Genomic DNA, 26947 nt, shown 5'->3' on the forward strand with positions numbered 1-26947 from the left:
GGCTGCATAAGGGGCGAGGAGTCGGAAGCCTCCTACCTCAGGCCCACCCGTAGCCAAGGAAGAAGCTAAAGTCTAAGTCTAAGGGCCCTGGCCGCCAAACTCTTCAAATGGGGGGATGAGAGGGGGCGGTAAGAGAGCCGAGCCAGAGACACAAGGAAGAGAAGTCCACGAGGGCACCCCCTCTGTGTACGGGTCGGTCACAAACGAAGTTCACTAGATTCAATCACCCACCTCATCACTCACGCTGTGTGCAACCATTAGCGGCGAAACTACGGCGTCCACAATGCACCGCGACGGCCCCTGCCGCGGAGGCGTGGCTAAGCTGGTCGCAGGCGTTCCGTCCCGCCTGGAGGCGAGAAAAAGGCGACTTGTGAACATTTTAGTGGCAGGAGGGGGTACAGGCGGCTGCTGAGCCCACCTATTACATTCAGGGAGCATTTAAAGCCTCCAGATATCCGCAATAAACAATGAAAAGAAACTGAAATTAGAAAGCTCTTCCATCCAGCCGCAGGAGCCAAAGGAACCCCTGGGTCACGTGGTGCACATGTGCCAAAGGGCCAAGATGAAATAAAAGCGCGCGCTCCCTTATCCGGCGGCTTTAGAATCAAGCATGGTGAGGCTGGGAAGCTGCTTTAAGGAAGCAGCTTATCTTTTTCACGTCTGCCCTCCTGTTGTGACCGCGTCCCTACCTTTAGCCTGATCGTGGTATTCTCCGCAGTGGCCTCTGGGATCGATTTACCCCCACTTCCGCCCGCGTCCAAGATGGCAGTTACGCGGCCTTCATGACTTTTTACGGGACTGGGCGGTGTTGACGCCGGAGCTGGCAGGGGGTGGAGCGGTTAGTAAACAGCAAATGCGGGAACTGGTGGGCCGGAATCAGCTATGGACTGGAAAGAAATTCTTCGCCGGCGGTTAGCGACACCCAGCACCAGTCCACACAGTGAGTTTGGGAGGAGCCGCCTGCTGAGAGATCCTGGCCCCAAACACCGGGAACTGGGGGGACGATGGATGGGGAGGAGCAGCACCTTTGGTAAAACCTCTCGACAAAAGAGGCTGACTGGGATGTGGTTGAGCGATCCAGAGGGGTTTGACCTACACTTCTCTGGGAAGGGATTTGCAGGAATGAAAAGCTACCTAGAAACTCACTTGCTTGGTCCTAACCTCGACTTGTGAGGGATAATTCAAAGTCGCGGGGCCAACAACCGTTCGATCCTACCGTTGCTCTTACCGCCTTTTTATTGTCACACTTTTTACTTCCCTCCTTACCCATTTTAGACTTCATAATCCGTTTTTTCTTGTCTCTTTCCCTCTATTTCACACTTGTTTGTTAATCAGTCTGGTTAAAACTATCATTCCTATTCCACACCTCCATCCAGGGCAGCTGAATTGTTTCACTTTTAATTCATGTCCACTAACCTAAAGTAGATGTTTCAGTCATTCAACTACACTTCTTTCGTGTGTCCCTAGACATTGACTCTCCTACACTCCAAGGCAGTTCCTTCTGTCACCTCCTAAACTGCTGCTGCTAAGTCGCTTCAGTCGTGTCCGACTCTGTGCGACCCCATAGACGGCAGCCCACCAGGCTCCTCTGTCCATGGGATTCTCCAGGCAAGAACACTGGAGTGGGTTGCCATTTCCTCCTCCAATGCATGAAAGTGAAAAGTGAAAGTGAAGTCGCTCAGTCGTGTCCGACTCTTAGCGACCCCATGGACTGCAGCCTACCAGGCTCCTCCGTCCATGGGATTTTCCAGGCAAGAGTACTGGAGTGGGGTGCCATTGCCTAAACCTCTAATCCTCCAGTATTTCTTATCTGCTCTCCCTCATCTGCTATTCCCTCTGGCTCATTCTGCTGCAGCTCACTCCCGCCTCCCCCTTCCCTGCATACACCAGGCATAGTCCCATTTTCGTGCCTTGGCACTGGCTGTTTCTTTTGCCTGGAATGCTCTTCTGCCTGGATATCTGTATACCTTCTTCAGATTTGTTGTTGTTCAATTTTATCTCAGTGAGAGTCAGTATCCCTGACTCTGGAAAGATGCATGTGTGTATATCCCTAGAATAGGTGAATGGTAGAATGAGAGTGACTCTTGGGATTTGGGCTCAGGTGATCGTACGTAGTACCACTTACTGAGTTAGAAGAAGAGTAGTAAGGTGAGGGAAAGTAGGTAAGGTAAGGAAATCAATCCTGAATGTTCATTGGAAGGACTAATACTGAAGCTGAAGCTCCAATACTTTGCCCACCTCATCATGCAAGGAGTAGACTCATTGGAAAAGACCCAGATGCTGGGAAAGATTGAGGGCAGGAGGAGAAGGGGGTGACAGAGGATAAGATGGTTGGATGACATCACCGATTCAATGGACATGAGTTTGAGCAAACTCCGGGAGATAGTGAAGGACAGGAGAGCCTGGCGTGCTGCAGTTCGTGGGGTCACAAAGAGTCAGACACAGATGAAGCGACTGAGGACCCAGGCATGCCCAGGATACTCAGTTGTTGGTGAACTGAGCGGGATTCTCATCTGTTGAGGGTGAACACAGCACGTTTGAGGAATGCAGTGAAAGTTTGGAACAGTCATTCACCAAGAGGAATAAGCAAGAGGACATCAAGGGCAAATAAAATATGTATTGGTGGTTTTGAGAGGCTGAGTTATTAACTACCATGAAATAAATTTGTGGGACCAAATGTTTACATAGTTCGGCAGTTTTCTCCAACAGTTATTAAAAACAAGGCAAATCCAGATAGAGGAGAAACGCTGGCAGAAGAGTTTCAGGAAAAGAACTACAGGCATATTGAGAAGGAAGTGTGACCAGGAAGAGGAAAAACTTTTGAGAAAATAAATCATAGAATCAAAGACCTCAGGTTGAAGTGCAGCAAGGTTTTGGTAACCATAAGTTTGTTTCCTATGTCTGAGTCTTTCTATTTTGTAAATAAGTTTATATGTATCTATTTTTAAAATATTCCACATGTAAGAGATATAGTATGATGTCAGGCGGGCCTTAGGAAGCATCACTACGAGCAAAGCTAGTGGAAGCGATGGAATTCCAGTTGAGCTATTTCAGATTCTAAAAGATGATGCTGTGAAAGTGCTGCACTCAATATGTCAGCAAATTTGGAAAACTCAGCAGTGGCCACAGGACTGGAAAAGGTCAGTTTTCATTCCAATCCCAAAGAAAGGCAATGCCAAAGAATGCTCAAACTACTGCACAATTGCACTCATCTCACACACTAGTAAAGTAATGCCCAAAATTCTCCAAGCCAGACTTCAGCAATATGTGAACCGTGAACTTCCAGATGCTCAAGCTGGTTTTAGAAAAGGCAGAGGAACCAGAGATCAAATTGCCAACATCCACTGGATCATCGAAAAAGCAAGAGAGTTTCAGAAAAACATCTATTTCTGCTTTATTGACTATGCCAAAGCCTTTGACTGTGTGGATCACAATAAACTGGAAAATTCTGAAAGAGATGGGAATACCAGACCACCTGACTTGCCTCTTGAGAAACCTGTATATAGATCAGGAAGCAACAGTTAGAACTGTACATGGAACAATGACTGGTTCCAAAAAGGAAAAGGAGTACATCAAGGCTGTATATTGTCACCCTGCTTATTTAACTTATATGCAGAGTACATCATGAGAAACACTGGGCTGGAGGAAGCACAAGCTGGAATCAAGATTGCCAGGAAAAATATCAATAACCTCAGATATGCAGGTGACACCACCTTTATGGCAGAAAGTGAAGAAGAACTAAAGATTCTCTTGATGAAAGTGAAAGAAGAAAGTGGAAAAAGTTGACTTAAAGCTCAACATTCAGAAAACTAAGATCATGGCATCTGGTCCCATCACTTCATGGGAAATAGATGGGAAAACAGTGGAAACAGTGGCTGACTTTATTTTCCTGGGCTCCAAAATCACTGCGGATGGTGATTGCAACCATGAAATTAAAAAGACGCTTGTTCCTTGGAAGGAAAGTTATGACCTACCTAGACAGCATATTAAAAAGCAGAGACATTACTTTGCCAACCAAGGTCTGTCTAGTCAAGGGTATGGTTTTTCCAGTAGTCATATATGGATGTGACAGTTGGACTATAAAGAAAGCTGAGTGCAGAAGAATTGATGCTTTTGAACTGTGGTGTTGGAGAAGACTCTTGAGAGTCCCTTGGACTGCAAGGAGATCCAACCAGTCCATCCTAAAGGAGATCAGTCGTGGGTGTTCATTGGAAGGACTGATGTGGAAGCTGAAACTCCAGTACTTTGGCCACCTGATGTGAAGAACTGACTCATTTGAAAAGACCCTGATGCTGGGAAAGATTGAGGGCAGGAGGAGAAGGGGACGACAGAGGATGAGATGGCTGGATGGCATCACCAACACAATGGACTTGGGTTTGGGTGGACTCTGGGAGTTGGTGATGGACAGGGAGGCCTGGCATACTGCGGTTCGTGGGTTCGCAAAGAGTCAGACACGACTGAGCGACTGAACTGAACTGATGATATTTATTTTTGTCTGACTTATTATGATAATCTCTAAGTCTATTCTTATTGTTGTAGACGTCATTATTTCATCCTTATGACTAAGTAATATTCCATTGTATGTATGTATGTGTGCATGTATATACACACACACCCCCCCCACATATTTAGCTGTACATCTGTTGATGGACATCTCGGTTGCTTCCATGTCTTGCCTATTGTAAATAGGGCTGCAATGAACTATAGAGTGCATGTATCTTTTCAAATTATAGTTATCTTAAGATACATGTACAGGAGTGGGATTTCTAGATCATATGGTAACTCTATTTTTAGTTTTCTAAGGAACCTTAATACTGTTCTCCATAGTGGCTATATCAGTTTAAATTCCCATCACCAGTGCTGGAGGGTTCCCTTCTCTCTATACCTTCTCCAGCTTTTATTATTTGTGGCCTTTTTGATGATGGCCATTCCAATTGATGTGAAGTGAGATCTCATTGTAATTTGGACTTGCACTTCTCTAATAAGTAGCAACGTTGAGCATCTTTTCATGTGCCTGTTGGCCATCTGTATGTCTTCTTTGGAGAAATGTCTGTTTAGATCTTATGCCCATTTTTTAATTGGATTTTTTTTTTTGATACTGAATTGTATGTGCTCAATGAGAACTTTTGATTAAATGAACTAGAACATGTCAGGTCTATAAGAGAGGCAGTGACTTGAGAAAGAGCAAGTACATTGATAAGAAGAAGTGGGAGCATCTGAGAACTGGTTGAAGATGTAGAAGAGGCTATTTCAGGGGAAGGTAGTGATTCTTGGTGTTTTAAGAAAGTTAATAGATGCTCAGTATCTAAACAGGAGAAGGCAATGGCACCCCACTCCAGTACTCTTGCCTGGAAAATCCCATGGCGGAGGAGCCTGGTGGGCTGCAGTCCATGGGGTCACAAAGAGTCGGACACGACTGAGGGACTTCACTTTCACTTTTCACTTTGATGCATTGGAGAAGGAAATGGCAACCCACTCCAGTGTTCTTGCCTGGAGAATCCCAGGGACGGGGGAGCCTGGTGGGCTGCCGTCTATGGGGTCGCACAGAGTCGGACACGACTGAAGCGACTTAGCAGCAGCAGCAGTATCTAAACACATTTGTGAAGGCCTTTTTTGTGCTATAATTAGAGCATAGTGTATAGATGTCTTGAAAAAATGTTGTCTGATTTTAAAAGTTCTTTCCCTCCTTAATCTGTTTTGTTACCAGAAAAAAAAAGTGAACAAGAGTTAAAAGATGAAGAAATGGATTTATTTACCAAGTATTACTCAGAATGGAAAGGAGGTAGAAAAAACACAAATGAATTCTATAAGACCATTCCTCGGTTTTATTACAGGGTAAGTGATATCTAAGCAAATGTCTTGCAGAGTTTATAAATTAAGTGTAATTTTTTTAAATGGGATAAAAATCTTTTATTTTATAAACAGATAAATTGATTATATTTAAAATTTTGTATATTGTTTTATTATAGTTGACCTTATTATTTTTGACCTGGTTAAATCTTAGTTTTTCATATAAATTGGCATAAGAACACAAAGTTGTTACTTGCCACTTTTTTAAAGTTCTTGCTTCCTAATTTTTATTATGGATATTAGTTGTGGTATTCTATTGGATTCTGTTGTCAGGCTTTCTATAAGACTTAGATTTACTTGGTTGGTCACAATTTTTAACTTTGTCTTTTACTCATATGGTGTAAAATGTTTTGCTCAAGGCTAAACTGAAAAATAGATTGAGAGTGGAAAACTTTAAGAGTTATACTTAATTATATGTTTCTTTGTGCCAGAATGGTAAAGAAGGCTTTGAAGAGCATTGTAGATAAAACAGTAAGACTTTCAGAAAGTTATTTACAGCTAAAATTGAAGGCTACTGAAAACAATAAGACCTATTTAGTATTGTGGAAACTGTAGCTACCATAATAAAGTTAACTTTGGAATTTTAGCTGAATGTCTCTTAAACCTGTTGCCTTCTAAACTCAATTAATTATAACATTATTTGCAAAGAAAGTAAATATTATGTTTTACTTGCATTAAGGAGTGAGGTATTGATATAAGTGGATTATCCAGATAATTTTAACTTATTTCTTCAAGTACAAACTTTTTCATTTGAATCATTTTACTGCAAACTTTTTTGTAATACTGTGTCTCCCAGCCTTTGAAAAATTATGAGACTAATCCATATATGTTATGGAAAAGAGAAAAAGCAGCTAATGCCAGAGACATAAATAAAGATTTTTATATGTGTGTGTTTAACAAAAATGAGGTCACAGCATACATACTTTTCTTTTTGCTTTTTTGCATTTCATACTTTTCTTAATCAGAGGCAGTTAGACGACTGAGAATTTTTTGTAGTCTGAGGGAGTGGGAAGGGAATTGACATTTATTGAGTATCCACCTACTTAAGAACATTTTATATTCATTATCTCATATAATCAGGATTGTGAAATTGTTATCTTACTAACCCAGAAGCAGCCCTCAGATGCTGACGTCACTCCATTCCCAGGACTCCACTTTCCTGTACTTCCAATACCGGCTGTCCCCTTGTGGTTCCTGAGGGAATCCCCTTTTCCCCCATTTCTGTCTCTTCTCTGACCTCTTCCAGATCCCAAATGGTTGCTGGTCTGCAGATGTGGACTTGTGGGATGTTCTTTCCCTGGTTTCTTCTTCTCCTTCCACTCCACTGCTTCAGAGAAACTACATGTCATCTTTGGTCACCACTTCTCTCCTTGGCTGGTTACCCACTGGCACATGGTTCCTGTCTCAACCCCAGCCTCACCTCCTGATGCTCATTTCTTCTCCATCCTCTTTGATGGGAAAGGATGGCATCTAGTTCTTAGAAATAAAGTAAAATCATAGCCCTGAATTTGGATTATGGATTACACAGCTACATTTGATGGGGCAAAGATACATAAAAGAAAGAATAAATTCTCAAAGCAAATTATTTGAAGTTGTTGGGATGAGTCATTTTAAAGCCCAGCTTAGGGAAATCACCACAATAAGCAGAACCTCTGCCTTGGAGGCCAATTAGTAGATTTTGGCTTGACCATCTCTGAGAAGTAAGGTGATCCAATCTCACCAGGCATACTTGGCTAAAAGTCGCTCTTCAGCTAGTCCTGATTTAATTCTGTATCAGGCTAAGGTTACACTGGGAACATTTCTATGAATATAAATTGAAACTTGGGCTACATTGAGAACATAGAAAAAGTGGTGGGTCATAAAGGAAAGTAAGAGCATGACACATTCTGATACATTTAGTTTGGGGATGGTTATCTTCTGTTGATTACCTGTCTTAGTACTTTACTCCCAGCAGTCACTAGCAAGTAGCATTGAAGTCTACTTAAGGGAGAGATAACCTAACTACCCAGTAATGGAAATGAGATGGAGAAGAGAAAATACACTGAATCCCTGATGTCAGAAGACCCAGATGCATGTTTTTACTCTAGTTGCACAACTTTGGGCAAGTCATTAACATTAGGACATGAGGACATAGGGGAACAAGGAACCAAAGAAAACAACTCATAAAAAATTAAAATAGACTGGAACTCCAAAGATTTAAATCTTGGGTCTGGGACTGACTAACTGCATATGCATTCTTGATAGTCATCCATCTCTTGATTTCCTTACCTCTAAATTGAGTGTGATGAAATCTATCTCACAGGGCTAGTAGGATTAAATTAGAATGTGTGTATTGATGTTTGATATATCGTGGACACATACTAAATGTTGTGTTTATTTTTAAGTAAACTCTGAATCAAAAAAAGAAACTTGGGCTAGATGGTTAGCTTTTTCCAGGCAGAACTGGCCTTGTGATCACTGAATTCTCTGTGGATCTCTTTTTGTTAAATGAACTTTTTAAATAAATGATGACTTGAAGTTAAGCAAAATTGAGATACAAAAAAGTACTTTTGAGACAGTGGCATATATAGTTTTTTAGACCAAATCAGTTCAGTTCAGTCACTCAGTTGTGTCTGACTCTTTGCCACCCAATGAACTGCAGCACGCCAGGCTTCCCTGTCCATTACCAACTCCTGGAGCTTACTCAAACTCATGTCCGTCGAGTCGGTGATGCCATCCAACCATCTCATCCTCTGTCGTCCCCTTCTCTTCCTGCCTTCAATCTTTCCCAGAATCATGGTCTTTTCCAATGAGTCAGTTCTTTCCATCAGGTGGCCAAAGTATTGGAGCTTCAGCTTCGGCATCAGTCCTTCCAATGAATATTCAGGACTGATTTCCTTTAGGGTTGATTGGTTTGATCTCCTTGCAGTCCAAGGGACTCTCAATCAAGAGTCTTCTCCAATACCACAGTTCAAAAGCATCAGTTCTTAGGCGCTCAGCTTTCTTTGTAGTCCAACTCTCACATCTGTACATGACTACTGAAAAAAATCATAGCTTTGACTAGACACAAAGTAAAGTTTCTGCTTTTTAATATGCTGTCTAGGTTGGTCATAGATTTTCTTCCAAGGAGCAAGTGTCTTTTAATTTCATGGCTGCAGTCACCGTCTGCAGTGATTTTGGAGCCCCCGAAAATAAAGTCTGTCACTATTCCCATTGTTTCCCCATCAATTTGCCATGAAGTGATACATTTTAAATAATCCAATGGTCTAGAATTTAAGTGTAGAAATTAACTGCAGTGTATTTTTAGCTGCCAGCTGAAGATGAAGTCTTACTACAGAAATTAAGAGAAGAATCCAGAGCTGTCTTTCTGCAAAGGAAAAGCAGGGAACTATTGGATAATGAAGAATTACAGGTAAGAATGGAATAATTCTTGGCCATTTCCTATTTGTACTACGTGTGTCATGTGGGATCCCAGGGCGCCTAAATGGAGACAGTAGTGCAGAGTGGCTGAAAGCACAGGCTCTGAAGTGACGATTCCCACAAGAATCAGCTGCAAAGCTTATGTGTCCCAAGGAGAGTTTTGTCTTGTTTTTTAAAGTCCATAGGTAATTTTAATGTGAGGCCAAAGTTGAGAACCACTATTGTAGGGAGTCATATTAAGAAGAATATCATCTTCTATTATCCTTTGATTACTAATAACATAATAAAAATAGCTGGCATTTATTGAGTGCTTACTAAGTTCTAAAATTTTCATATACAGTTCCCCTTTAATCCATATAGCTGTATGATGTAGGGACTGTTAACCCTACTTTACAAATGCGATTTGAAACACAGGAAGCTTAAGTCCACCATCCAAGATTAAAGACAGGGCTGGGATTTTAACCCTTGCAGTTTGACCCTACAGTGAAAGTGAAAGTTGCTCGGTCATGTCCAACTCTTTGTGACCCTGTGGACTATACAGTCCATGGAATTCTCCAGGCCAGAATACTGGTGTGGGTAGCCTTTCCCTTCTCCAGGGGATCTTCCCAACCCAGGGATCAGACCCAGGTCTCCCACATTGCAGGTGGATTCTTTACCAGCTGAGCCACAGGGAAGCCCAAGAATACTAGAGTGGGTAGCTGATCCCTTCTCCAGCAGATCTTCCTGACCCAGGACTTGAACTGGGATCTCCTGCACTACAGGTGGATTCTTTGCCAACTGAGCTATCAGGGAAGCCCAGTGATAGATGGTAGTCTATCATTTTAATGGAAATAACACATTTTTAAGCTATTTTTAAAAATTTTTGTTCTGTTGATAAAAACATCTTAAATATCTTAAAATTTTGCAATTCTCCTAAGAACTTATGGTTTTTGCTGGACAAGCACCAGACACCACCCATGATTGGAGAAGAAGCAATGATTAATTATGAAAATTTTTTAAAGGTTGGTGAAAAAGCTGGACCAAAGTGCAAGTAAGAATAATATAATTAACATAAGAGTATGTTACATTAAGCATTTTAAATGCATCAAATAAATGTTAATGAAAATTTAAGTCAATGATATCATTTAAGTCAACTTTTCATTAAATAAAGTTTAATAAAATTACTTATAGTCAAGACTATTACTTAGTATAAAGTTGTTAAAAGAAATAATATAGTTTATTTACAACACTATAGTCCCTCATTCTTAAGGCAATAGAATTTAAAGATGTATGACTTAATATTTTAAGTTTTGAACTATAGTACTCACTTTGATTTTTTCCCTCTACTTTGATTTTTAGTTGTTTGAATTTATGCTATTTTCTGCTGAATCATATAGAAGTCATTTTTTTATTGGCAGATGATTTAACATTTATTTTCTTTTCTTAGGCAATTTTTCACAGCAAAAGTCTTTGCTAAACTCCTTCATACAGATTCTTATGGAAGAATTTCCATCATGCAGTTCTTTAATTATGTCATGAGAAAAGGTGATTCCATTTTCATTTTGCTTCAACTCCTTCTATCTGAGAATAAAGAATTTGGGTCTTTGCTTTTATAATATCCCTTCCATGTCAAACATCTCTTTTATTAAATTTGAATAGCAGAATTTCTTGTCTTTTGACCAAGATTTGTTTTCCTATTATTATGATTCTCTCCTGGAACTTACTAGAACTGAAATTTTCTACCATACATTTGGGTTCACTATTATAAAAAAGTTTATAAAAAACAAAACAAAAACCTCTTCTGAAGATGCTAGCTAACTAGACATATCAAAAGCTGAACCAAGAATTTTAATAGATTGTTATTTGAAATATTTTAATTCACTGGTAATTCCATTTCACCAATATATTACAGGTTGAGTTGCCTGAGAGGATAGTTTCAAACTCAAAACTGTAGCCGCATACTCAAGGAGCTTTTATTAAACAACATGGAGTTGTTATGATTCCTATAAGTTCCATGACTTGTCAAATGCTGTACCATCTTTAACTGATATTTGGTTGCAGTAATTAACCTCAGTAGAATAAAATCTGCTTCACTGAAGGCATAACATTACACTCCTTTTTGGTGGAACACAAGGATTCTCAAGGGCATCAACTTTAGTGTCACTTTAGGCATGGTAGAATTGTTGATATCTGCAGTTAATTCTATGGTATATTTATTTCAAACAGTTTTTGGATTAATGAATAGTATATGTGAGAAAATAGATGTTTATGGAGCTATAAATCAGCTTGTCCTTCTAATCTATTTATCTCCTTTTATGCGTATATATACCAAAGGATAGATCTTAATAATTATTGTATTTCATTTTCTCGTTTACTGTCAGTTTGGCTTCATCAAACAAGAATAGGACTCAGTTTATATGATGTTGCTGGACAAGGATATCTTCGGGAATCTGTAAGTATTAACCTACTTTCATAACTACTCTAGATACCAAAATGCTAAATAATAGTTATCACTGGATGTTGAGATTACAGATAATGTAAGGGCAAGGAGTTTTTCCTTTTTTAAGAGATATAAGAAAAATAACGTGACTGTATTCCCACCTGTAGGTTTGGGTCGTAAGGTCAGTTACCAAGAGGATATTTATTACCCATTAGGTGGTTGCGAAGAGTTGGACATGACTGAGCAATTGAGCACGCACAGACACACACACATATACCAATGTAGTTAAGCCAGGTTATCAGCAAAGAATTATATTATAGCCTCATGATACAAATCATTATTTTTCTTGTAAGTGTAACTATCTTAATTATATGGCCATGTTTCTTTTCAGTTCAGACTTTTTTCCCAAATATATATAAAATGGGAATGGAGTTATGCATAAATATGAACCAAGATAATTAATCACTTAGATATATGTTCAAATATAAGATTTAAAGAAATGCAGATTCCCTGTTATAGTTTGTTTCCTGTTATAATTTGTTACACTCTGTTTTATCCAGATTTATATAGATAGAATCTCTTAGCTCATACTGAACATTTACACTTAAAAACCTTTCTAGGGCCACAGTACTGTTCTTGTCCATTAAGGTTCAGATCGACTTGACAAAAGGTTCTTGGTTCTATCCATTTCTCTATAGCAAGGAAGATATATTAACCATTTGTTGATACTTACTCAGGTCAGATACTGGAATACTTCTATAGCTCTCAGGATTCTCATTAGCCATTAGTTGGTTTACAAAACACACTATCTCTTCTTGCCTCTTGCCATGAATGAAAACAAAAATTTAAAAAGGGATGGGGAGAAGGGAGAAAAAAGCAACAGTGTATTGCTATAGTTGTGATTAAAAGGGAATAATCTTCTCTTCTGTCAGTGAAAGGAAACACTTCTCTCAAAGGGAGAAAAACCTGTCTCCTAACCTTGGTGCTTTGCCTTTTGAAACCAGACTTTGTGTCTCCCTTATTTAAAAGATAGTGATTTCCAGTGCCAACATCTGTAATTTGAGTAGTATAGGCAAACTTTCATTGAACTATTAAATCTTAAATAACGAATTACCAAACATTTAATTTATGCCAGGTACATTGCCAAGCCTTACCCTTATGTATAATAAGGTGCTTTTTTCCTAACAGAGTGAGGAGGCAGACACTAAATTATCTGCAATATGATTTCAAAGACTGACAAGTTCTAAGGAGAAAATAGGGTCCTAGAAAGAGTATGACTGGGGTTGTGGAACTATTTTAGATAAGATGAAAGGTGCCTCTTTGAACTAGTGACTGAGTTTTAGCCATGAAGGATGAGAAAGAACCAGCCTTATGAAAATGTAGTACAAAGGGAATAGCAAGTTCAGTGTCCCCAAGGCACAGTTAAACCTGATCTGTTTTAGAAGCAGAAGGAAGCCAGTGTGTCTAGAGCATATGAGCAAGGGTTAGTGTAACAAGGGGCTTCCCTGGTAGCTCAGCTGGTAAAGAATCCACCTGCAAAGCAGGAGACCCCAGTTTGATTCCTGGGTCAGAAGATCCCCTGGAGAAGAGATAGGCTACCCACTCCAGTATTCTTGGGCTTCCCTGGTGGCTCAGACAGTAAAGAATCTGCCTGCAAAGTGGGAGACCTGGGTTGGGAAGGTCCCCTGAAGGAGGGCATGGCAACACACTCCAGTGTTCTTGCCTGGAGAATCCCCATGGCCAGAACAGTCTGGTGGGCTACAGTCCACGGGGTCGCAAAGAGTTGGACATGTCTGAGCGACTAAGCACAGCACAGCACCAGAGTTGACAGAAGGGCAAGTTGGAGAAGTAGGCAGAGCCACTTGTATTAGGGCATGGTAGGGAGTTTGGGTTTTATTTTGAGACTAATAGGAAGCCACGAGAACTTTTAAGCTGACTCTGTCAGATATGGTTTATATTGTATTTGTTTATTTATTGGCCACAAAGCATGTTAATCTCAGTTCCTTGACCAGTGATTGAACCCAGGCCACAGTAGTAAAAGTCCAGACTCCTAACTACTAGACCATCAGTGAACTCCCTGGTTTACATTTTAAATTTTCTTTTTTTTTTTTGGCCATGCTGCTCAACCTGTGTGGGATCTTAGTTTCCTTACCAAGAATCAAACCCATGACCCCTAAGAATCAAACCCGTGGCCCCTGCAGTGGAAGTGCAGAGTCTTAACCACGAGACCACCAGGGTACCTCCCTGGTTTACATTGTAAAAGATGACTGGATATGTGGAGAATGAATTGTAAGGAGTCTAGAGTCAATGAATAATTAGGAAACTACTGTAGTTGTCCAGGTGAGAGATGATAGTGGCCCAGACCAGGATGATGTCTATGAAGAAGCCAGTAATAGATCAATTTAGTATTTATTTTGGACACACACACCCCAACAACAACAAAAATTTGCTGCTGGATTAGATGTTGGGGGTAAAGTATTGGGGCCTTCATAAAGAAAAGGTAGGAACCAAGTTTAAATTTTTTACTTTGAATAAATAGTGGAATAAGGGGAAATAGGTGAGGACTAGGGTTGGGGATGATAAGAGTCCTGTTTTGGACTCACCATGTATGAGATGCCATTGGTTATACAACTTAGATTATAAAGTATCTCAGAGGAAGTAGAAACATTATATATCAGGAGGGATAAAGCAAAAGTAACAAAATTATACAATATAAGAAACCATGAGAGACACTTAAATATATAATCTTGGAATAGGGAAAGCTTTTCTGAATATGACAAAGCTGAAAAGTCTAAAAAACAAGTTCAGCTAATTTTTAAAAAAATCTGTAAAGCAAAGACCATCATAAACAAAGTAAAAACAAGAAGCTGGGACTTCCCTGGCGGTCCAGTGGTTAAGACCTTGCCTGCCAGTGCACGGGGTGCAGGTTTGATCTGTGGTGGTTGGGAAAGTGGTCTGGGATCTAAGATCCTACGTGCCTAGCAGTCAAGAAGACAACATACAGCAGAAACAATATTGTAACAAATTCAATGAAGACTTTTAAAAACAGAAAAGAAAACAGTAAGCCAAGAAAAATATCTGCAACTTACTCACAGACAAATGACCAAATTACTCTAGTGGAGAAAAAGCTCCTAGAAATCAAGAATAAAAGGGCTGTTAACCCAGTAAAAACTGGGCAAAGGATATAAATAGTTTGCAGAAAGTAAATACAAATGCTTCTTAATCACAGGGGAAAAAATGTTAACCTCACTTTATATGAGAGAAATGCCAAATAGATCTACACTAAAATACCATTTTTCACCTATCAGATTGGCAAAGATCAAAAAGTTTGATAATGACTTTAATGAAGGAATGTAAAATAGACCATGGGTTCCCAAACTTTTCCACTTCACTGAGGTGCCCTTATTGTCTCAGTAATTTCCATAAAAAAATGGCCAAAAGAAATACCTAACAACTCCATTTATTAACCAGTTGATTTTGTTGTTTAGTCACTGTCGTGTCTGACTGTGACTATAGCCCTACTATAGCCCACCAGACTTTTCTGTCCATGGGATTTCCCAGGCAAGAATAGTGGAATGGCTTGCCATTTCCTTCTCCAGGAGATCTTCCCGACCCAGGGATTGAATTTGCGTCTCCTGCATTGGCAGGCGGATTCTTTACCACCGAGCCATCAGTGCTATGTGCTCAGTCATGTCCAACTCTTTTCGAGCCCATGGACCATAGCCCACCAGGCTCCCCTGTCCAGAGAATTCTCCGGGCAAGAATACGGGAGTGGGTTGCCATTTCCTTCTCCAAGAGCCACCAAGGAAGCCCATTAACTGTTAGTTTTAGCTGGCACTGTACAGTTACTCAGCCCTGGGTTGGACACGGTCATCTTTGATTCCTTTGCCACACTAATTTTCACGTGATACTTGCTTTATCACAGCAACCACCAAAAACCTAGCTTTGCAAAGATGAAACGGAGTCAAGTGAAAGTAGCTCAGACATGTCCGATTCTTTGCGACCCCATGGACTATAGCCCGCCAGACTCCTTGGTCTATGAGATGTGGCAGGCAAGAATACTGGAGCAGGTTGCCATTCCCTTCTCCAGGGAATCTTCCCGAACCAGGGGTTAAACCCAGGTCTCCCACGTTGTGGGCAGATTCTTTACCGTAGATGTTATCAAAAGGAATAAATTTCAATCTAATGTGATTGAAATGTGAATGACCTTGAATTCATAGCTCTAGCCCATGGTGATATGTTGTGCAGTATCCAATAGATGTCGCTGTGTTTCCTTTAATTTATAGTATCTTGCTGCACCCCCTTGAGTTTAGTGTATCACTCCTGGGGCACAATTCGGAAGCTGTTGATAAAGCCATCACAGTGCTGGTAGTAGTGTGAAATCAATATATCCTTCCTGGGGAAGTGTGAAGTTTGCTGTTGTCTATCAAAATTATAAATGTGCACATGCTTTTGACCCAGCAATTCAACTTACAGAAGTTATGTCCTGTATTCTCCCATAGTCTCTATGAGTGAAAAATTACCCTGGCCCCTATAGTATGTTATTTATTTATTTATTTTTGGCCATGCTGAGTGGCATGTGGAATCTTAGTTCTCTGACCAGGGAATCCAACCTGTACGCCTTGCAGTGGAAGCATGGAGCCCTAACCATTGGACTGCCAGTGTATTCCCTATAGTATTTTAGTGTCGCAAAAGATTATAAACAGTGTAGATGTCCGTTAGTAGAAGACTGGGTCAATAGATTGTTACATTCATACAGTGAAATAATAGACAGTTACTATTTCTTTGCACAGAGTAGAGTAGAAGTTCTTTGAGAGCCAAAATGGAATGACTGCAAAGTATATTGCTAAATGATAAAGGAAGATAGAGAAGAATTTTCATGGTATGCTGCTACATCCTGTGTAAAAAAGGGAAAAAAAATATACATATATATGTATTATCTTATATGTGCATAGATTATCTTTGGAGAGATATATCAAAAACTAGTAATGTAGGTTACCTCTGCGGAGAAGAAATAGGTGGGAAGGAAACTTTTCAATGAATACTTTTTTTGTTTCTTTTGTATTTGGAACTATGTAGAATGTGTTACCTATTCAAAAATATATTAAGATGTAAATAAATGGCATATATAAAATAACTTCACCACTAATACAGTTATAAATTTATTTCATTATTATAGTTTCAATGCTGAATAATTTTAGGACTGAAATTGTATTTTAGTATCTAATGAAAAATCAAGATCAGACATTTAACACTGTAAAATTGTATTTTGTTTTGTTCTTTCAGGATTTAGAAAACTACATATTGGAACTTATCCCTACTTTGCCACAGTTAGATGGGCTGGAAAAATCTTTTTACTCCTTTTATGTTTGTACAGCAGTTAGGAAGTTCTTCTTCTTTTTAGACCCTCTAAGAACAGGTAAAAGAAAATCTTATCTCACTTAGACATTTTCTAAATCTCAGTAACTAGAGATAAGTCTTTAAAATGTAATTTATTTTCCTAACATGTCATTAACACTGATATATAAATATTTTGATATATAGATCTTTTGATTTACTTGCACCAACCACCATCAGCTATGCGACAGTGGACATGTCACATAACCATTTACAATTTGTCTTTAAAATGAAGTATCAACTAGGTGACCTATGGTTCTTTCCAGTTTAAAGAAGCCAGGTATTGATATATTTGCTAGCCCTAATAGGTAATATACTGGAAAATTATTCTTTTTGATGAAAAATATGAATTGGGAGATAGGAGGACTATTTAGCCATAATGTATTTTTCTCATTCTCAAGTTAACCATCCTATATGAGGATCAGATTTGTAAATTTTGCCTCATGTTTTAACAGTACACTCTATCAACTGTTCTAACCTGCTAGACTGGGACAGAGAAAGGGACAGAAGGCCCAAACCAAAGTCCTTGGTTCTTTTAGGTCCTTGAAAGTGGCAGCTGTGTGAATCCATCACAGTATGGGGTAGCTGTCAGTCTTTTTTAAATGCCTTTGTTAAAGACATACACATCTTTTCCCTTTGAAATTTACAAAATAATAGCCAACAGTTTTGACTGTTTATTATGTACTGAGTACTGTGCTAAGCAGTTTACATAGATTCTTTCATTTCCTTCTCAACTCCATAAAGAAGGTATTATCCAGATTTTATGTGTAAAGCAACTGAGACTTAGATTGCATGTCTAGAAATGGTATTTAAATCCCATCTCTCTACTCTTAACCATGCTTTATATTGTTTTCTATTCCAGAACCTCCAAAGGAAAATGGAGACAGTCTCTTTATTTGACTACTAACAGTATCATATCCATAACCACAAAAAAAATTAACTTTTTTTGGAATCTTGTATCACTGTAATTTTGGAATTTATCAATTGGACATATATTTGGTGGTATATAGGTAGACATTTCTATATGAGATTTTATTAACTATTCCCTGCAGATTTCCCTTTTAACATCAATATATAGTAAGGACTTTGGAACATGAGAGCTAGGAAGCTTTAAAATACCAATTGTGTGATTGTTCTTCTAAAACAACATTTTTATAAAATTGAGTTGCTCTTGTTTTTAAAATTAAGTAATTGTGTTTCTCTTCTTTAAAGGGAAGATAAAAATTCAAGATATTTTAGCATGCAGCTTCCTAGATGATTTATTGGAGGTAAGTATGTTTTTAAATTACTTAATTCTATCACTTGATAGTTGCTGTCTTCTAATTATGTTTCTTTGTTCATCTAGTTAAGGGATGAGGAACTATCCAAGGAGAGTCAAGAAACAAATTGGTTTTCTGCTCCTTCTGCCCTAAGGGTGTATGGTATGTTCTTATCATAATGCTAAAATTTGAATTATCTGTTCCTCAGTAAATGTTTCATTAACTTCTATTCAAAGAACAGTTTTATACGTAGCCTGATTACCTTAGGGCGTCGCTGGTGGCTCAGGCAGTGAAGAATCCACCTTCAACGCATGAGACCTGGGTTCAAATCCTGGGTTGGGAAGGTCCCCTGGAGAAGAGCATGGCAACCCACTCCAGTATTCTTGCCTGGAGAATCCCTGTGGACAGAGGAGCCTGGCGGGCTACAGCCCATGGGATCACAAAGAGTCAGACACAACTGAGCGACTAAGCACAGCACAGCAAAATTTACCTTAAGATCAAATTATCCTAATTTTCTTAAGAGCTTCTATGCTAGATTACTAAATTTTACTTGTTTAAATACCAACATTTTATATATATGTGTGTATATGTATATATTTTTAATATAGTTGATTTATAATGTTGTGCCAATCTCTGCTATACAGCAAAGTGCCAGTGTTTTATATTTTTGTGACTCTTAATTTAATACATTTCTAGCACTTTAATATAACATAAGGAATGTGGTTTGACTATTGTTGACTCAGGAACATTAATATCAACGTCACCTATGATCTTGCATTGTGATAAAATGCTGCTCTCAGGGTCCACAGAAGGATGTCTTTGGACCTAGTTTGCTTTTTTCTTGAATTTCATTAGTCTGTTACACTGTTCTATTGAGTGATCTTCTGACTTGTTTTGGCAACCTTGACCTCTGCTTTCAAGTGCCAGCATTGCAGTGCTTTATCTTGGTTGACCCGCTGCTGCTGCTGCTGCTGCTGCTGCTGCTGCTGCTGCCGCCAAGTTGCTTCCGTTGTGTCTGACTCTGTGCGACCCCAGACGGCAGCCCACCAGGCTCCCCTGTCCCCGGGATTCTCCAGGCAAGAACACTGGAGTGGGTTGCCATTTCCTTCTCCAATGCATGAAAGTGAAAAGTGAAAGTGAAGTTACTCAGTCGTGTCTGAGACTTCACAACCCCACGGACTGCAGCCTACCAGGCTCTTCTGCCTATGGGATTTTCCAGGCAAGAATACTGGAGTGGGTTGCCCTTGCCTTCTCCGGGTTGACCCCCTACCTCCATCTAATTTAGAATCCTAGCAAAGTTCTAAAAGGTTGCAAACTGAAAACAAATAATGTAAGTGACTTAGCATAAAGGCATGAATTTTCTTTGACTGGTTTCTGGCTTAACATTGTTCTAATAGAGATTAAAGGAATAGCAGGTGTCTATCTTGACTGTAACAACATTAGTTTTAAAAATCAAAATATTAACCAATAAAAATAACTTTTTGTTTCTTTTGGTCGTGTCTTTTTATTGTCTTTCTTCCCAAGGCCAGTATTTGAATCTTGATAAGGATCACAACGGCATGCTTAGTAAAGAAGAACTCTCCCGCTATGGAACAGCAACCATGACCAATGTCTTCTTAGACCGTGTTTTCCAGGAGTGTCTCACTTATGATGGAGAAATGGTAGTAGTTTAAAACTCTGAGTTTTGAAAATTTAGACTCCCACAATTTCCAAAAGCCTTTTTTTAAAAATAGAAATATAGTTGACTTACAATGTTATATTAGTTTCATGTATACCCCATAGTAATTCAATATTTTTATAGATTACATACCAAAGTTATGGCAAAATATGACTATATTCCCTGTGTGAAGATTTCATTCTTTTTATGGCTGAGTAGTATTCCATTGTATATATACCATGTCATCTTTATCCACTTATCCGTCGATAGACACTTAGGTTGCTTCCATATCTTGGCTTATGTAAGTATTGCTGCTGTGAATACCGGGGTGCATATCTTTCCGAATTACTGTTTGCATTTTCTTCACATAAACATCCAGGAATAGACTTGCTGGATCATCTAGTTCTCTCTTTAATTTTTTGAGGAACCTCCATACTGTTTTCCATTGTGCTGGACCAATTTGCATTCCCACCAACAGCGCATGAGGGTTCCCTTTTCTCCACATCCTTGAACACTTGAGTTATCTTTTATTTGGTTTTTTGTTTTTGCATTCGGGGTCTTAGTGGGATTGAACCCATGCCCTCTGCAGTGGAAGTGCCAAGTCTTAACCACTGGACTGCCTGGGAAGTCGTTAGTTCTTTTTGATGGTAGCCATTCTGAACAATGTGAGGTGATCTCATTGTGATTTTGATCTGTGTTTCCCTAATGACTGGTGATATTGAGCATCTTTCCACGTGCCTGTTGGCCATCTGTTATCTTCTTCAGAAAAATGCATGTTTAGGTCCTCTGCCCATATTTAATCACAAAAGCCTTTTTCTTGATGTGATACAGCAGTATTTTCTTGTCAGTGTATAACAGTATCTTAAGAAGTATGAACTGATCAAATTGTTTGAGATTCGGAGCCTTTGATCTTAAGGTAAATTTGCTCAAAAACATTACTTCCCTTATTGACTCAGGACAAATAGAAATTTTTACTATTTTGTTCATTTCATTATTGGTGCACCTATTGTAGAGGAATGTTGTAGGCTAGTAAAAAAAAATAAAAATCTGAAAAACAGGTAAATACTATTGACTATTTTCATATAGATGGTTCACTCATTGAGTTACCAGGTCAGATATAGTACCGTATATGCCATGATTTAAATTAAGAATCAGGTTGTATTATTCTAAGTGACTACCTTAGTAGCTAAAGATTTGCTAACATGCGCCTGTCCTTTTATCACAATTCAAAATATATACTTGAGAAGAAAATTCTAAATAGCATTTTTTTTAAATAGCATTTTTAAGTCACCATTCTTGCTATTAAAAATATGTGTTAAGGATTTGATAACTTTTTCAAACCAATGATGCTTAAGAAATAGTCACTGTCAGCAGAGAATCAGGGTTTTATCATTTAGATTCAATAACAGTTTTCTAAATGAAACCATTGTTAACCAGCTGCCAAAAGAAAAGAGGGAAAAGGCACAGAAACTGCTTCATGACTCCCACAGCTGCCTAAACAGTGAGGAGCTTGGAGTATACTAATGATGTGATAAAGAAAGAAAATCAGAAGCTACCGTTAGGCATGGAGTTTAGACCATGGTAAGGTCTAGCTCTTATACAGAGTTTATCAGAAAAGAATTCTTAATCTTAGCCTAAAAAAATCCTTTCCAAGATTATAAACATTTTTTTCCCAAGTGAAAATCTCTGAAGTACTTTACTTCTTTTAACCATGCAAAAAAAGTAATCTGTGACTACGCTTTTTTTTATAGAAAAAGCTTTCTGTCCTCTTCATGTCTTTTTAGCCTTCATTTGTATTCATTTGCTCCCTTTTGGATGAAAACAGTGTCAGATCACTGTAGAATATCTGGCACTCTTAAGATGACTTATTGGAAATCATCTGAATTAAAATTTCAAAGCAGTGTTTCATACAACCACATGAACTGAAAATATAAATTTAGTGGCAATACACAATAGCTGTCACTCTCCTGTCCATTATAAAAGCCTAATGAATGAAAATTATGATTTAACACAGCAAATCTCATAAGAAAATGAGCTGTGCCCCCAAAAACTATCTGTACAGGTTAACTGCAGTGTATAGAATTCCTAGAAACCAACATTAAGTAAAGTATGAATTCGTATTTCATATTAAAAAATTGCCATCTGTGATTACAAAATAGCCTCCAATCATCATTCATTCATTTGAACAATGAATTACAAATTACAAATAAGGATTCTAACGAACATCATTTTCTTTTCTTTAGGACTATAAGACCTACCTGGATTTTGTTCTTGCATTAGAAAACCGCAAAGAACCGGCAGCTCTGCAGTATATTTTTAAGTTACTTGACATTGAGAACAAAGGGTATCTGAATGTCTTTTCCCTTAATTATTTCTTTAGGGTAAGTCTCATTCGTGTATCTTTGTTATACAGTTTGGTTTAAATTACCTACCAAGTGAAAATTTAATCTAACTTGGGGTGTTTAAATTTAGCAAAAGGATTTATATAACAGATTTCAGAAGGAAATCAAGTCTGGTTTTAGTTTTTTCTATTTTTGAAAATATAAATGGGCTAAATCAGTGCTGATTTGATTAGTTGTAAGACACTTTAGAAGTGTGTAAATACATGTCAGGCTTATTAACCAGTGCAGATAAAAACATGCCTGAGAAAGTCTGTGCTCTTGGTGATCAAAAACTAGTATGTAAAATTCTATAGAAATGTTAATTACACATTCAGAAAAGGGAACTCCTTTCCACAGTTTTGCCAACCTGGTGTAGATTCAATTGTTATGCTATAACAAATATATTTAAAAGTTGGCTAGAATTCACATTTCAGTGTGAAACAGATTTGCTGAAATACTTATTCTGTGCCATAGGTGGTCTCAGAGAATAGCATGATGAGCTCTGAAGTAGAATTTGATTGTATCTGATAAGCATTCAGCTGTAGCAGGTGTAAATGTAGGAATGTCCACCCCTTTAAGATAAATCATTCCTCAGTTTCAATGGTGGCTTTTCTACTTGATGGAATGGTTTTGTACAGTACTGTTCCACTCTAGTGCCACATAGCTAGTTTTCAGAAGACCATCTGGTTTTTATATGGTTAAGATCAATGGTAAGAAGACATTTATTTTTTCTTTTTGACATTTTTTTAAAAACAGTAAAAATGGACACTTTCACATTTTTGTCATAAACCATTTTCCTCTGGAAGCTTTTTTTTTCCATCTAAAAATTTTGTGATACTCCTAAAATAACTTTGTCTGATGTCTGAGTTTCAGAGTATATACTTCATAATTTCATGTTAAATTCCCTGAAAGGCTTTCTTTCTCTTATGATTTTCTAGGTAGTAATGACTATAGATTATTATAAGGATAAAATAAATTACATCCAGTATGAGGATGCATTTTTTAAAAACTGAATGCCACATGGGACTTATATCCATGAATAATCTGAGAATCTGATACCACTTATCATAGGTATGCCCCTGCTTTAAGCAGACCTATTAAATGAAAATTCAGTTTTAGGAAAACACAGTAAATATATCTTTCAAACTACTCAATCCCTTTTCACAACTATTTCTTTATAGTATCTTCCAATCTTATTTTATTTATTAAATACTTTGAAAATATTTTACAGATTTGTTTTAGACTTGGTTGTATGGGCTAAGGTAAAGTTACTGGTACAAGCCTAGCTGTGTGTAAAGCCTTTGTGCATCAGTATCCCAGTGATAAAGCTAGGCCCGCATTTGTGCATTTGCACTCTAGATCACTTCATCCATATCTGCCGCTCCAGTAGGTGAGAGTGTATTCAGATTCCCGTGTGCTGCAGAGATGCCCTGTACACACTGGGATCAGTGGCACTACAGAGTGGCACTCAAAACATATTTCACTGATTATTTTTCAAGAATTTTAAGCTTTCACATTTTCCAGTGAATGACTCCCACCTAAATATTTGTTAGTCCAACTGGATCACCGCAGTTTCTTCAGTCTTTTTTTTGGTTAAAGTTCATAAAATAATTTGAGGGAGGTTTACCTCCATTTTTTTCTGTCAAGAATATGAAGTATAGGGTGGGAAGGGAGGTGGTAGACTGGGTGCCTTACAGAATGGTGAAGGTGTGAACAGCATTCCTAGAAAATGGGAGGAGCAGGTCATAACAGAATTGCAAGGCCATGTTTTAAGGCCTGTCTGGGGTTGGAGACTATTCTTACATAATAGTAATCTTACATAATAGTAATCTTACATAATAGTAATCTGTACTCTTGTATACTTTCCTTATGAAGTTCTCCATGTGTAGATCTAGAAAAGTTAATGACTACACCAATCCAGTGTTTAGGTTTTGCTCAACAGATGTAAACCAAGGTCAAGGAATTTGAGAAAATTCACAAGGATGGTTAAAACAATGAGATTTATGGTCTGATAGGATAGGAAACAGAACTAGAAACAGGGCCATGGGAACAGGACAGGGAATGTTGTGTATTTTATTTTTTGTTTAAGGATTTATTTCTATTAAATACAGGCCATACAAGAACTAATGAAAATTCATGGACAGGATCCTGTTTCATTTCAAGATGTCAAGGTTACTTTTTTCTTTAATTTACATAATTTACAGCAGATAACCTGAAAGCAACTTATGATATACTGAACCAAATATTTTCAGTTATTTGATCTGAATTAATATTTAAGTCATTAGAAACTGAGACAATAATGGGACTAATGATTTACACAGGTTAACATTTTAACATTGTCAGTCTTGTGTTCTCATTGGAAGCATTCATTCAGATTGAAAATTAAGAGAATCAGTACAGCCTGTATCTTTTGGCAGTCTGTTCCACCATAAACTGAATTTGGGCAAACTTTAGGTTCAGGCACTTTTTTAGTCCACTCCTTCAGAGGGCTTGCTTGCTTTGGTATTATTTAAGGAGACATCAATCTTACTGTATGTAAACTACTACTCTTTGAAACACATGCCACTACTTAACATTTTAGTAATCAGACCTTCATCAGCTGTAAAACACATGGGGGCATCCATTACTGGTTCAGGTGAAGTAAGGTAATAAAATAACGCATCCATTGTAACCAAATATAATAAAAGGTTATGTCGGTTTAATATAAATGAGACAAATTTGAAACTATGCAACTGGCAATTTAAAAACGAGTCATTTTATATGGCCACCAACGTGGAAAGGGAAATTTCACATACACACCAGATTAAAAAGTCATACGTTTACCTGAATTGTTCTAATCTTTAAAAATGTAATTTAAATACTACTAAATAGATTGAGTGATTTTACTATAAACAGATTAGAAAACATGTACTGATACCCCATAAGTAATCTTATAGTGCACTTAATATACAAAAGGTTCTTCCATCTGTTCTAGTTATTTTTATCACCATTTAGTGTCATTGTGGAAGACTAATTCTTTAATACTCCCCCTATCCATTCCAGGTCCAGAGTAAAACGTTGACATTATTATTGGAAATGAAGTTTTGTCCCTGTCTTGGCTCTAAAGCATTTAAGTTTTTACTTTGAGCCAAGTGTGCATTAAATCAAGGCCCTGCTTTACCCCTAATTAGAAGACAATAGGAAAATATAAGTAGTTACCACATATACAAAGAACACTACATTAGATAGTTTTGCCACTAATTAGCTATGTAGCTTTAACTGAGCTTCACTTTCTTTATAAGAAACATACAGGCATACCTTTAAAAAATTTTTTTTTAATGAATTGAAGGTCTGTGGCAACCCTAGTCAAGCAAGTCTATTGGTGCCATTTTTCCAACAGCATTATCTCTGTTTCACATTTTAGTAATTCTCACAACATTCATTGTTACTATTATTAGCTATATGTTGATCTCTGATGTTTGACATTACTATTGCAAAAAGATTCCAACTTGTTGAAGGCTCAAATGACAGTTTGCATTTTAAGCAATATTCTTTAATTAAAGTATGTACATTTTATTACATATAATGCTGTTGTACACTTAAGAGACTACAGTGTAAAGATAAACCTTTGTAATGCACTAGGAAACAAATTCACAAGAGTTGCTTTATTGCAATATTTACTTTATTGCAGTGGTCTGGAACTGAAATCAGAGTATCCTCAAGGGTATGCCTCTACCTAAGGAATCTTCCACTAAAATTCTGTGTATATAGAAAAGAGATGGATTGCCTGTTAAATGAAAAAGGAAAACCTAGAACAAAAAATTTTACATAAGCTCAAGTGCTAGCCCTAAATTTTAGATCACTGTGTGATAGAAATTAAATGAATGAGATAGCAAATTTCATTGTATTTTTTCTTCCTCTCTTGCAGGATGAAATCTTTGACATGGTAAAACCAAAGGATCCTTTGAAAATCTCTCTCCAGGATTTAATCAACAGTAATCAAGGAGACACAGTCACCACTATTCTAATTGATCTGAATGGCTTTTGGACTTATGAGAATAGAGAAGCGCTTGTTGCAAATGATAATGAAAACTCTACAGACCTTGATGATACATGATCTCTCAAAGACTAGACTGTATTCATTAAAGTAATCTTGGATGCTGCATGTAAATCTTTTGACACAGAATCCTTAGAAACGGTCTAAATAAAATACTTCATAGGCCTACAGAACACAGCAAATGTTCTGGTTATTGGAATTTTGGTTGCAGTGGCCTGGAAGAAATGGGACCAAATTAGGAGCAGTAAATTCTGGTTACACTTAGCTCAGATATGGCAAGTGTGATCTGGTGAAGGTAGGAGTCCATTTTAAACATACATAATCTTTAGAAATAAAGGAAGTTTTCCTGGAATATTTCTGACATTAGTCGTTAAGAATTTGAATACTTGAAAGAAAGTTTAAATTATATCATTTAACTTTGAATCTTCTTCTAAAGTATTATGTATATCAAAGATTACAGAATTCCTTATTCATCAGAGAAGGGTCATTTCATTTCTGGGAAGTATTTGGACATGTTTATTTTAATAGAGTATTTCAATAAAAAGTATT

The 26947-nt window shown here is 37.9% G+C and overlaps 2 protein-coding genes across 10 annotated transcripts in view; one reads left to right on the top strand and one right to left on the bottom strand.

The window, feature by feature from the left end:
- Window positions 1-719, bottom strand: part of PRORP (protein only RNase P catalytic subunit) — a 136895-nt gene extending 136176 nt beyond the window's left edge. For 4 of the 7 annotated variants that reach the window (XR_015149743.1, XM_086363590.1, XM_086363586.1 and 1 more), the window contains exons 1-2: window positions 690-719; window positions 232-346 (exon numbers count right to left, since the gene is read on the bottom strand). Coding sequence is in view for 1 of the 7 variants with exons in the window: in XM_086363590.1 (XP_086219716.1) it covers window positions 232-236 (5 nt within the window). In the remaining 6 variants the exon portion in view is untranslated. Of the gene's footprint in view, window positions 1-231 lie in introns of all 7 variants that reach the window. The other 3 variants (XR_015149741.1, XM_086363587.1, XM_086363588.1) reach the window with 1 other exon arrangement.
- Window positions 325-26571, top strand: PPP2R3C (protein phosphatase 2 regulatory subunit B''gamma). Of its 3 annotated transcripts, none has more exons than XM_086363593.1 (13): window positions 325-613; window positions 5708-5835; window positions 9137-9241; window positions 10167-10279; window positions 10676-10773; window positions 11610-11680; window positions 16955-17087; window positions 18278-18333; window positions 18411-18486; window positions 19849-19985; window positions 22225-22362; window positions 24474-24533; window positions 26270-26571. In XM_086363593.1, exons 2-13 carry the CDS (start codon window positions 5743-5745, stop codon window positions 26456-26458), a joined length of 1269 nt encoding a protein of 422 aa, XP_086219719.1. In that variant the 5' UTR covers window positions 325-613; window positions 5708-5742; the 3' UTR covers window positions 26459-26571. The 3 variants fall into 3 exon arrangements, with proteins under 3 accessions (XP_086219719.1, XP_086219717.1, XP_086219718.1); XM_086363591.1 differs by lacking the exon at window positions 325-613 and adding an exon at window positions 744-1030; XM_086363592.1 differs by lacking the exon at window positions 325-613 and adding an exon at window positions 744-940.
- The last annotated feature ends 376 nt before the right edge of the window (window positions 26572-26947 follow it).

The sequence above is a fragment of the Bos grunniens genome, chromosome 21 (assembly GCF_055505025.1).
Source record: "Bos grunniens cultivar Pamir isolate PY7600 chromosome 21, Bosgru_T2T1.0, whole genome shotgun sequence".
In the NCBI taxonomy this organism is placed as follows: domain Eukaryota; kingdom Metazoa; phylum Chordata; class Mammalia; order Artiodactyla; family Bovidae; genus Bos; species Bos grunniens.